At 38.2% G+C, this 13,645-nt stretch overlaps 1 protein-coding gene across 1 annotated transcript in view; it reads right to left on the bottom strand.

Annotated features, from left to right (window-relative positions):
- The window catches only part of SLC44A5 (solute carrier family 44 member 5), a 47,307-nt gene extending 42,556 nt beyond the window's left edge, over window positions 1-4,751 (bottom strand). Inside the window, exons 1-2 of the mRNA XM_086617083.1 lie at window positions 4,655-4,751; window positions 4,006-4,054 (exon numbers count right to left, since the gene is read on the bottom strand). Of these exons, the coding sequence (XP_086473209.1) occupies window positions 4,006-4,054; window positions 4,655-4,751 (146 nt within the window). The remainder of the gene's footprint in view (window positions 1-4,005; window positions 4,055-4,654) is intronic.
- Window positions 4,752-13,645: the final 8,894 nt, after the last annotated feature.

Consider the following 13,645-nt stretch of genomic DNA (forward strand, 5'->3'; position numbering starts at 1 on the left):
ATTATATTTATACAAGTTTTCACCACAACCTCTTTTCCATCAACTTAAATCTCGCAATTTTTTAATGAGTATGACTCATCTGCACTGACCTGCATGGATTTAAGAAGCTGATAATGTCTTAGTTACGGGCAGCATGCTTAAGGAAGTATTTTTTAGTTCTGGAAAACTCATATTTTGATATCTGCAAATGAGTAACAACTGTAGACACTGTATGCCCAAACCTGAAACACAAAACAAGAACTCGAAGACACATGTAGGCTTCTCCACTCCTATCAGCGAGCACATTGCACGTTATGTTGATATAGAGAACAACATGCAATAAAACATATACAGACCAACAAAATACCAGTAGCAAGAAAAATAGTTTTATATTCTACCAACATTTATCTATGGCAGACTCTTAGTGTAGTCTAAGTAACACCTTTAGCAGGCTATTTAGTTTAAAAAGCACAAAGGATAATTTAAATGTCAAAATTGTTTGTTATTTCAATATTGACCACAGTATCAAGTGATATGCCATGCAGACATCTATGAATGACTCATTTATATTTGTGAGAAGGTAAAGTTTGTATTGTCAGTTAAGGTCAGGAATTTTGGTTAGTTTTTTTTCAAACTCTTAAAGAAGAGAGCTAAATGGTTATGGAAATTTACTGATACTCAATTTGCGTGAGAACCCATTAACCACATTTTCTAATCACAGAGGAAAAGGTGCTCTTTGTCTGAACAAGAATACTGAATTTCTAGACAGATGTTGAACAATTAAAGATAGTCCAGGAGGTGTCAGGATTTTTTAAAATAAAACAAGAAAAAGTCTACAGTGTGTCTAACCAGCAAGAGGAATATGAGAAAAACCTAAGAAACTACGCCGAGAAGGGAGAAAAAAACCCAAGGGGCAAGGGCTAGAGTTACGACAAACTCCATGAAATTGGAGATGTTGGAAGTGTGATTTACTAACTTGATTTTGCCAAAGCACTTTAGAAAAATACGCTATGATTGCACTGACTGTATAATTTCCCTTACTGGAATTTAGAGAAAATCTAAATGGATGAAGACAGTTCATCTTATACCCAAATGAGTGTAATTGAATTAAGAAAAAGGAGAAGCTTGTTTTCCTATCAGTATGATGGTACCTGACTGATTTACCCACAAACATACTTAAGATATCTTATGATGATGTTGGTGGAAGTAATGCTTTTTTATTCTTAAAGAAGCACTAACACAGGCTATCTAAATTCCTTATGAATCCTTAAATTTGCAAGCCTTCCCCAAAACATTCCCCATCTTCATCTAGAATTGGCATGAAACACTGAGACCCCTCTCACTGGACCAATCTGCCTGAAGTCCAGTATGAGAGGCCATTTCAGTGTCAGTGGGAGCCAGTCAGCCAGCCAGCATTAGGGCTGGGACAGCAGACAAGTGTTCGCACATTCAGAAACCGAGAGGTGTCCAACTTAGTTCCTAGGGGTGCACTTCTCAGGGCAGGGAAAGAGACCTGGAGGAAATTACTGCCTTTGAGGAATCAGAGATAGGTTGGACTTAAAATACAATGTGCTAGATTTTTTTCTGCTATGAATTCAGTTAAACTGATCATCAGATCTGGTGTCAGAAACATATACATCTCCAGCTCCGACTGACACGGAATACCAGGAGTTTCTACTTTCCTCTAGAAAGTTGTCTACCAAAACTCCTGCTGCCTCATTTTGAGCTGAGAAATTGCAGAACTGCTGCTTCAATCTGTAAGCTTTCTCACTCGGTGGATACAATATATAAAACCTTACAAGTATTTTCTGGTAGTAATGCAGATAGATGAACACTTGGTAGCATCTCTAAACTATCACTTAAATTCATTCTTATGAACACTGCATACAAAGTCTCACTGGCAGTATCATAAAGATACTTCTCAAATTAGGATCAACTCCCTAAACAAGCATTTCTCTTTATTTCTAAAATTACTAGCTTTCAGAAAGGAAAAGAAGAAACATATCTTGCGTAGATGAGAACAGTGTGTGTGTTCAAGTGTGATACAAGGCTGCAGTGCTCTTCTCCGTCATAAATTTTCTGCTGAGAAAGATAAAATTTATAAATAACTTGTGGTTCTCTAACTTATTCTTCTCACTGAGGACATTAAATACTAGTTTAGAACTTATTCTCTATGTCACACTTACATCTGGAAAAACACTGACAAATTGCCCATGATTTCTTAGACGCTTTCTGAGTAATTTCGCTCTGCTTGCAAACTACTGAATCTTCTAAGAGGCAACAGATACGCTTTCATCTGCAGCACTGACTACTAAGTGAAGCAAAGTCAAGCCAGATTGTTCTGGCAGGAGGCTTTGTGACAAAGAAGTATGTTTCAGAACTACTTTTAGCTTAGATACAATTCACTTTTTCAATGCATATTTCCACTGTACACTAACGGTTCTATGGAGAACAGAGGCAGAGTTTTGAACGAGTGCAGAGTGAGAATGGAGAAAACTGAAAGGACTGCACTATGTAGTCATACCAATAAAGGTATCATCTTGATAACATAATTTTGGATTATCATGAGTGAGTTGCCTCAGAGTCAATGAACACAGCCATTGCATTTTAATCCTTTTTAATAAAAATATGTTTGCATAAAATATACCAAACTCCACACACAACCCACTTGAGAAGGATGGTACTAGCAAAGCACTTCACACATGGCCTTGTTGAACACTCCTGTTACCCACCATTGTTCAACACTTTAGCCACTGGCAACAGCTCTGTTATATTAAGAGGAAAAAAAAACTTTCAGGTTATTGAATCTCCTTGCAAAGGATCCATCTGACAAAAATCGTGGAGTAATCCATTCTTTAATAGACATTATTACACCATTATTAAGACCTGACTTTCTGTTTCTCAGTTTTTCAGGCTTCTAATGTTTTCGAGGATAGCTTGGTGCTCAGTGGCTTCAAAACATCATCTCTACTCTACAGCATTTCCAAAAATGAATCAACTTCAGCAGTCATGATGATGAGATGTGATCTTTTCCATCTGTCTCTGTACCTTTCAATGCAAATATGTACAATTTGCAACCTATCTCCCTAGAAATGCATCCTCTCCATTTTTCAGCAACGAAGACAAACTTTTTTCCTGCTCAGTGAAAACTGACAACGAAATCAAGAGTAGGACAAATTATTTTATGAGCAGAAAGCAAAGATAGATGCAAGCAAGCCACAGTGCAAAAGCAGTTTTTACTATCTTTAGCACGCAGTGACAGTAAGACAAGTCCTCCTGGCATACCATCACCGGAGTTTCACCACTCCTCGTGCATGAGGGAAAGGCACAGTAAGAGATTACTCAAAAATACCACTAAATTGCAATATTTTAGGATCCAACTCTGCAGTTCACAGCACCATTGGTAGCCTCATCCACTTCAGAGACACTCTTAAGACATGCAAAAACTATTCATTCAAGTAAGGGTGCAGGGCTGAGCCACTCCAGCAGCCAGCCAGATCCCTGACAGTACTTTACTGCTGTCGCTGTTCAAGCACTACTGATTTCCTGCCAGGGATTTACCTTGCTGGCCAGTCCCAGTACAAATATAATGGTGCACACCCAGGCCATACGCTGGAGAGAACTAAGTCCCTTAACGAGGTGACTACGGGAGCAGGAAAACCAGCTGCAAACGGAAGAACAGAGTGTGCCAGGGTCCTGGTCCTATGCTGTAGGGAAACAAGACACATGGCCGTGGCACCCCAGAACATAACACCACCTCAAATGGTCCTACTTATATCAGCACAAACTAAGACAGCAGACACTAGATAATAACGAGGCGTACAGAACTGTCATTCAAATTGAAAGAACTTAAGAGCACACAGTTAAATATTCCCTAGTAATCATACATCCTCAAGGGGGGCAAGGATTGTCTTCTGGATTTAAAAGAATTGCAGAATCAAATTCACAAGTTTTGTCAACAAAATTTTTTATTCTCTGTTCACTGCAAAACTAAAAGAATTAAATAGAATGAGCTAAGATATTTACCTGTTATGAATAGGTCCTCTGAACTTTGGGTCAAATTTCCTTGGTTCACCTGCATTTAAAATAAAACAGTATAAAAATATGTCCTTATTTAAAATAAAATCTACAAAGAGAGGGGTGTTAACAGCAGTCTTTGAAGAACATCTTCCATACATTTCTATTTAATCAGTTCTATTAAAATAATTTCATGCAGGCAACATCAGTAATTCCCCAATACAATTACCTAGTTTTTGTAGATGAGATTAAAGCCTTTTCCTTCTAGCTTTAAAAACTTTGAGGGCCTCACATTTGCCATATGATAAATTTCCTTGAATGTACATCCTATCATTGCACGTACGCACAGTGTTCACAGCAGAAAGTTGCTGATATTTGAGAGACAAGGATTATGTCACAGTCACATGCTAAGTGTGTTTGGCAGCAAGTGAGTGAACTTACTCCTCTGGAGCTTCAGGCCCCTTGATTTTTCTCTAAAAGAACAGTTTGGAGTCATGTCTGTACTTAGTGTTATATTTACAGTCTTGCAGAATTATTTCTACTTCTCAATGCTTTGGTTACAGGACTTTATAGACATAAAGTTCCAGGTTTGCCCTTTTTCCTTTGGGCTTATCAGATGACAAAACATGGCTGGAGACTGCAGGAACTCAGTGCTGACCTTGGTCTACACTGCCCTGCACAGGTAGTGTAACTGCACTGGCTTCTCCAAAGCCAGAGACGAGGCACAGCGCCGGAAACGAGACAGAAGAGCACATGTTTCGAGTATCTTCTCTAGCTCTCAAGTGGATGGACCCACCACAATTTCCAGTGTAGGAAGCAGAGCAGGTTTTAAAGTTAAAGTTGGTTATGCATACAGTTGCTCTATATGAACCTCAGAACGACTAGAAGGCCAAGTCAGATCCCTCTTAGAAACACGCAGTAACATCTGGCCAGCGTTTACAGATGGAAGAAGTCAAACATGATACATTTTTTGACACGGTTATCCTGCTTAACGTAGTTCCAATTGATTCACTCTACACATAAACAAACTATATTAAGAAACTGCCAAATACTAACTCACCAATCTGTGCTTCAAATATGGGCTTGAATAAGATGAATTACAGCATTGTTTCACTTGGGAAAAAGTAACTAAAATTTATGGTAGAATTTAAATTTTCAAGTTTCAAGGTACTGTATGAAAAGAAAGCAGCAGTCCTTCATTCAACAGACCAGGATTTGGATTTTTCCTTTTGAAGTTGGCTATTCAGCTTTCTGGGATTTTTTGTACTGAACCAAACTTTATGCAATGAAAAATAACTTCTTCATTCAAATGTCAATGCTATAATACAAATTACTGTTTCAGAGTGCTTTCTCACTGCCTTCTTAACGATCTCCTCTTCTGATACACCTAGTACTAAAGGATGTTATCAACCTAAGCTTTCCTCCACCCACAGAAAAAATACTTAATTTCCTCAATTAGAGAAGAATTCAGCAACTTCTCAAAAGCAGAATTTACTTATTAACTAAATATCAGACTTTGGCTTTGGTTTATATCAGAAAAACCTTATCAAAATATACACAGACCTGTACAACAAACACAGTACGTAATAAAATTCTATTTGTCCTTCATTTGAGGTGTTCAGGTTCACCTTACCAAGCTCCTAAACCAAATACAGAAGAGGCCGGGAAAGCTAAAACTTTGGAGGTGTGACATGTGACAGCCAACACTGGGGAGTGGGATGGAAGTTACGCTGCTACACAGGTACTACGGGAACCCACCATGGTCCAGAAAGCAAGTGTACCATACACAATACCTAATGCTGGACCAAAACCTGCATTTTGAAGAACCTTTCTGCAGCAAATTCTACAAAATAATTATTTATACAAAATAATGTATCTCCAGAACAATTCTGAGTCTGTAACACTACTCCCTACTGACAAGTTCTGGCCATAAGGCATACTGACGTGAACCTTCATTCATTGCTCATACAGCACCCAAGCTTAGCATGAAGAACAGCCACACCAGATCACAAGAGAGATCCAACGAACCCACACCCTGTATCTAACAAGGGGCCATAGTGAATTCCTGAGGAAAAATGCAAAAATCAAGGCAAACATAGTGGTATTTCCCTAAAATTGAGATTACAGAGATTTGCAGCTGCGCTTTTCTGAACCAGAGGTAGTGATTTTGTGTTCAATAGTTGTGGGTGAAATTCTTTTCATTCACTTCTATTTAACTTGCATACACTTTAACAATCAGCAAGGTCCTACATCATGGAGTTCTACAGTTTAATGAAATATTGAAGTACTACCTCCTTTTGTCTGTTTTAAACTCATATCTGTAGGGCAGCATGGCATACTACTAATAATTTTACAGGTTATTATATTCCTCTTTACTTGTCCATCTTCAAGAGTTCTAGTCTGTACAACTGTTTCTGGCACATAAGCCATTCCATACTTTTGGTCATGGTTATATTCCTTTTCTGAAGGGCCAGAACTGCACAGGATATTTACCACAAATATTGGCTGTGACCTATACAATCATATAATGACTTTTTCTATTTGATGTCAGTCCATTCCTAAAAATTCTTTCTTACAGTCTACTTGCTTTTGGGTGCAAATATTTTCATTGAATTCATGTTAGCAGTCAGCTCAATCTCACTACCAGAGGAACCTATTCTCCAAAGCTATTAAGTATTTTCCGTAACAATTTGAATCATAGAATCATAGAATCATAGAATGGTTAGGGCTGGAAGGGACCTTCAAAGGTCATCTAGTTCCAACCCCCCTGCAAGAAACAGGGATGAATTAGAATGAACACTTTCAAATAGTGACAGGCAGGTGGCAAGTGTTAAAATACTTCTGGAGACAGAATCAAAGGGATTTTGATAAAACAATTTAACAATTCAAAGTGATTTTCATAAACAGACAACAGTTACAAAGGCAAACTCCATTTGCAAATCCATACAGAATAATTGCTTTCAACAACACTGACAAGAAGAACCCTAAAGGATTACAGCAGACTACAAATAGAAAATGAGTCAGCAAAGCCACATCTTTGCAAAAAAAAAGCACAACTATTTCCAGAATTGTGAGCATGACTGGTGATGTCGATGTTCCTTGTGCTTGAGACATGTAAGGCCTCAGCTGAAAAACTATTTCTAGATTATGGCACTATAGTTTCAGAAGATACTGACAGATCGGAGAGAGTAGAAGGACTGATTAAAAAGAAGACACTAAGAGGTTTACAAAAAGCAGTAAACGAATGCAAACTTCAATGACTGTGGTTAAGGGAAGGAGCACAAAACAACCAATATACCACAAAAACCAACAGCGATCAGTTCTCAGCTTCCTCTACCCAAGAGAGAAGGTAACCTCACTTACAGTAAAGATGGTTTAGATTAAGCATTAGGAAACCTTTCAGAACACATGGGCAGTTATACACTGGAACAGGTTTTCCAAGCATACTTCTGAAATTTCCTCACCCTAAGCTTTTAAGAATGAATGAGACAAATACCTGTTGAGAAGAGAATAGGAAAACATACATGTCTCAGCTCAGAGACAGCCAAATGGATCTCTTGAAGTCCATCTAGCCCCACACTGCTGTAATTTTCTGCTTACAGACAGCTAAGACCTAGCATGCCCCAAATGCATTTTAATGTGCTTGTTCATTTTTAACTTTTCTCATGCGTGATGCATTGTTTATTTTCCAGACAGAAAGGAGTGATTTCTGATCTCCTTGGTATGGCAACAAGCTACATTTTCAAAAACATGATAGACTTTTCGGCAGGGAAGTCACACACTTATTTTTTTGTTGGTAGATGTTTCTCCCAACAGTCTGTGTTGTACTGAGAAAGTTTGTTGACAGGAGCAATCTCCTGAGCTTCCTCATTAAGCAGAATGGTTCTACAAGGTAAGCAGCTGGGCAAGATGTAATGTGTTTCTACAAGTGTCTTCCTTTCCATAATAAGATCATTAACAGAGTGTCTGACATTGTAAAGAGCTCAAGTTTCGTTATTTATGTCATATCTGTGTGCTTCTGAAATGGAACAAAGAAAACGCATGTCAAAATTACACGTATTTATGGAGCACATTCCAGTGCAGTAGGTGAACGCCGCAATACTGCTACAATGAAAACTAATATCCACTAATAGGCAAGAAAATAAAAACAAAGCACTCCAGAAAATGAGCTCTGATTCAAATGGAGACTTTTATCTCCATCAGGCAAGAAGAGAGATGCTGTGAGATAGTAATAGTCATTAACATCAGTAAAATTATTGCAGTACTGTAAACTTCTTCCAAGAACCAGTTCCAGTTCCTCACCACCAGCAGCCAGCATGCACATCGTGGCACGGTGCAGTGCAACACTGCTCAAGCTGTCCTCCTCCGTCATTTAGCTCTTAACATAAATCCATTACAGAATATGGCAGTTTACATAGGAAAAGGTAACTATACTTCTGTCAGTGAATTTTAGTGTATTTTTACCTTAGAATAATCTGTAGCATCACTGGAATATTCCTTACCAAAACATATGACACAGTAACTGTCATCATAGTTTCACAAAAAAGAAAAATGCTGTGTGTTTCATTCTCATTTTTGTAAATAAGACATCAAATTCCCACCTTAATTAATATCATTCTTTGCAAAGTGAGAATTAATTATGTTATTAGTATTTACATAGCTCCCGGTAAAAGTAAACCACTTCCCTAGCCATAAGTTTGGCAGGCACAAGGAAGAAAGCAGCGGTGTGGGATAACAAATGTCATTTTTTTTGCTAATGCTAAAAACTGAGATGATATTCATTCCTTGCAGATGAGATGGATCTATTTCACAGGCTGCTTTATAATAGGAAAAGTTTGTACACTGAATTATATCACTACAAGAAATGGTTCACAAGATATATCATTTATGAATTCTGACTCCAAACAGCATATGAATTTAATTGTTGCACTTTCTCACTGTAATAATTTTAAAAAGCGCATCTAAATTACTTGTCTAAAACAGAAATCAACAATATATATCTAAAGTTTACTTTTGATCTGCAATTTAAATAAACTTGCAAATATGTTGGAAAAAAAAGTAAGGATATTGCTAGTATCTGAAGAATTTCTAGAAAACCATTTGGGGCTGGATCTGAGCCCATTAAAGTCAATCGAAATAACACATTTGAAATAAATGAGATTTAGATCAGGCACTTACGAATTGTCATAAGAAAGCAGGTAAATTACCGTGTTTTCCATAGTAGTTTTCTTCATCTCTATCCATGTTACTGTACCTGGATCACTTCAGCAAGCTGTCTGTGTGAGGTATTAACCGTGGACTCCTGTGTTGCTAGCACATTTTCCCCAGCCAGCACAGATACGCAAAAATACTATTTAAATAGATTTTAAAATAAAGTTGAGTGTCACGGACTTCTCCAATCAGAACGGGAATTCACGAAGCAGGCAGGCCTTTCTGTGAATAGCAAGTTATCACCCAGTGCCTTGCACACCTACCCTGAGCCAGTCTGACAGCATGAATGAAGAGGAATGACTCTTATCAACTTGTATTAACCTGCAACGTATAAGCAGAAAGGGAAACACCTGCACCTGAAAACCATTTGTAAAATAATCTTATGGAAGTCAATACAACTGAAAAAATATTGATGATTTGCTAACTGAGAACAAGGTATCACACTGTCAGTAATTATTGTGCTTTTGTAGCCTCTGCTACTGTGAAAGAAAACAGTCTTTACATGTCACAGTTGGCCAAATCTTTCTTCCTCTACATGTGTGACTTGCCTCCCCAAAGCACAAGCCATGCAAGTAGGAAAAACAAGATTTACTCTGACACATTTAAGTCTAAAATGTAAACTGTCTGCTGCATATCAAATTTTCATCCTTGTCAAATGGAACATTTATCTGTAGAAGCAGTCGTAATTTACTAAATTATTTTCTTAATAAAAATGTACATTTTGTATTTCTGCATAGCACAAAAGTGCAAAACAGTAGAATTAGCACTAGGAAGTCTTGGCATTGCTACTTTAGGTACTGTAATGTCTACATAGTGAAAGGAAGCACAAGGCATTATAGTTAGGGTGTGAATCCAAAAGCCTTAAGCCATCTGAAAAAAAATAAAATAGGCTATCAATCTCTCCTTTTAGCTGCAAAGGAACAGAATCCCCGTGTGGTCATCCTGATCAGTACGACACTTCCATTCTCTGGAATATGATTAAAAACCCAATTGTAGAATTCTGTAATGAGAGACATACACTTATATATGCATTTCTACGATAATTTTACAAGACAGGGCTGAACTACATGCAGGAACAACAAAAATAACATTTTAAAGTCCATTTTGTCACTGTGTAGTACATAATGACAAAGAATAATGATCTTATATTATAGTTCACAAATGATGCTTGTGATACGAAGTCACAGCCCGCTTTATTATTATAGAACTTCACAGCAATGTTCTAACGTTTACCAAATGAGATCTGTAGTATAACCAGTATTAGTAAACAAGTTAAAAATAATACGAGGATGTAGATTGATCTTTTGTAAAATATTAACAATTGACTGAACTCTCATACTTCACTACCTCCCAAGATTTCCTACTATCCTTAGGCAAATTAAAAAAAAAAAAAGCAGACAAGCCAAGTGACTACCTCCTACCCTCCAGGGTAGGAGCAGATCAGGTCCGGGAACACCTAAAGAACCTGAAGGTGCACAAGTCCATGGGACCTGATGAGGTACATCCACGGGTCCTGAAGGAACTGGCGGCTGAAGTTGCTAGGCAACTAGCCATCATATTTGAGAGGTCCTGGCAGTCTGGTGAGGTTCCTACAGATTGGAGAAGGGCGAACATAACCCCCATCTTTAAAAAAGGGACCAAGGACAACCCCAGAAACTACAGACCAGTCAGCCTTACCTCTGTGCCAGGTAAAATCATGGAACAGATTCTCCTGGCAGCTGTACTAAGGCACATAAAAAATAACCAAGTGGTTGGTGACAGCCATCATGGCTTCACTAGGGGCAAGTCGTGCCTGACTCATTTAGTGGCCTTCTACGACAAAGCTACAGCGCTGGTTGACATGGGTAAAACAATGGATGTCATTTTCCTGGACTTGTGCAAGGAGTTTGACACTGTCCCACATGACATCCTTGTCTCTAAAATGGAGAGACACGGATTTGACAGATGGACCACTCGGTGGATAAAGAACTGGATGGATGGTCGCACTCAAAGAGTTGTGGTCAACGGTGCGATGTCTACATGGAGACCAGTGTCAAGCGGTGTTCCTCAAGGGTCTGTTCTGGGTCCAGTGCTGTTCAACATCTTTGTCAGCGACATGGATGGTGGCATTGAGTGCACCCTCAGTAAGTTTGCCGACAACACCAAGCTGTGTGGTGCCATGGACTCACTTGAGGGAAGAGATGCCATCCAGAGGGACCTTGATAGGCTTGAGAAATGGGCCAGTGCCAACTGCATGAGCTTCAACAAGTCAAAATGCAAGGTCCTTCACCTGGGTCAGGCCAATCCTAGGCACAAATACAAACTGGGCACAGAGTGGGTTGAGAGTAACCCTGAAGAGAAGGATTTGGGGGTGTTTATAGATGAGAAGCTCAACATGAGCCGGCAGTGCGCTCATGTGGCCCAGAAGGCCAACCGCATCCTGGGATGTATCAAGAGAAGCGTGCACCTCTGTCAAAGGCTGCCGCAGTGGATCTCAATATAATACAGTAACAGAAGGCACGGAACAGACAGTGCTAAACACACGTGTACATTTGGCCAGCAATGTACTAGTCAGCTCTAATAAAATGCTATTTCTACTTCAACAACTATTAGTGTCTTCAAATTTCTTCCTTGGCGTTTGGTCAACAATTACAAGTGCCTGTGGTTACAACAGATGTGGCTTTTGAAGAGAGCAGTGTTTTTATTAGAAAGGCGTTGGAGCTGTATGTGTATGTGCTGCTTCCCTCTACTGGAGCAAATAGGTTTGTTCGAGTAATTAAAAGCATTCCTGTAATATGTCTCAGCAACAGTAATGCCTCCTTTAGCCAAGTGTGCAACCCAACACATTAGGCTGCTAATGAACGTTCAGAGTGTATTAAGATTGAATGAGATTCTCCCAGTTGATGTTTGTCTAAAAAATTACATGAAAAATTCAATGCTTTTGCCCTTCTACTATTCTGGGTAGGAGCAGGAAAAAACAAAATAGCACAAGTTCTTGCACAATTCATCTATCCGTTTCAGAAGCAGAAACTTATTGAACGTATATGAAAACCTAATCTTTGCAAGGTTTACAGTCTAATTTTGCAAAGAATGCAAATAAATTTTTGAGATATTTTGCTGTTTAGTAGCAGTGAATTTTAATTTTACTTAAAGATTTTTTTTAGGCAATCTTACACTACATTGTAAGTCACATGTAATGTTCTTTATACAGAACCTCATGATCCTAGTAATATAAAATAATACATTATTACTGTAGGAAACAAATGTGTATAAGCAGTCTATTAAAGTCAAAAGGTTGACATCTGTATAAAACCAGCTCTTTCTGTAAGTCTTGTAGTTGGTTTACAAGCATACAGGTCTTTTTTCCTCTTTGAAAGATTCAGGTATAACTTGTTTTTTTATGATATCATACACAGATACACACACACATTTCAATTATAATAAAAGTACACTTACAATTCCTCTCTTGTGTTATAAATCATACTAAACTGCAGCCTCCTTTGAAATATCTTTTATCATGACAGTATGAGTTGTTCTGTTTGTTGCTCCTTCAGTCAGAAAAGCTAATGAGGGGATGAATACAACCCATCTTGAATTCCATTTTTAAATCCCAAAGAAGATAAACTTTTCTGACTTCAGGTTCTGTTTTGGTTTTTTTTTTTAATTTATTTCCTGTTAGTCATTCTTTTTTTTTTTTTTCCCAGAAGAACAATTAAATGTGTTTTCCTTTTAAAAGCTGAGAATTCAGCACAAAAGTCTCAGCGGATGGAGGTCACACATTGCAATGCAAGTCAGCAATATCACTGCATTAAATAATTGTACTAATGTTTTCTGTCTTGATGTTTTTTGTCTGTGAGTTTTAATGTCTTGATTCTACATTAAATCACAGGCTAGATTACATATGCCGTGTTTGTCGGAAACCTTGCATGGCAGAAGAGACCACCTCGGTTGTTTCTTCATGTGCCCACACATGCATACGAGCTCTGGTACCTTGAGCATTACAAATTAATAAAGTAATATCCAAAAACTAAGTAAAATATTTGCCTTTGCATTTGAAACATTAATTTAAGTTGAACAAAATGGTACAGGTAGAAGCTACTGGGGACAGTAAAATAACACAAATGGCAACATTAGGTGATTAAAGTCAGGGCTAAAAAGGGACTCTGCGTTCTTACTGTGGAATCCACAGCTCTATGTCACTTAGGTCATCCTAGCAGCAGCGAAACAGAAGTCTATCACAACAGGATAACGGCATCCAGCACACTGAGGCAGGGGATGATTTAACTAGCCAGCAGAAGAACACTGAATATATAAATGAGGGCATCTTTAGCTCAGTTCTCTACAGGTACCTAATTCTGGTCAAAATTCACAGGCCTGCATCCTTCCTTGGAGTTTCTATCAAAAAAACAAACAAACAAGGCATTCTTTCCTTAAAAACACAGATGCCAGAAGAGATGAT

Source organism: Tauraco erythrolophus, chromosome 10 (genome assembly GCF_009769465.1).
Source record: "Tauraco erythrolophus isolate bTauEry1 chromosome 10, bTauEry1.pri, whole genome shotgun sequence".
Lineage (NCBI taxonomy): Eukaryota > Metazoa > Chordata > Aves > Musophagiformes > Musophagidae > Tauraco > Tauraco erythrolophus.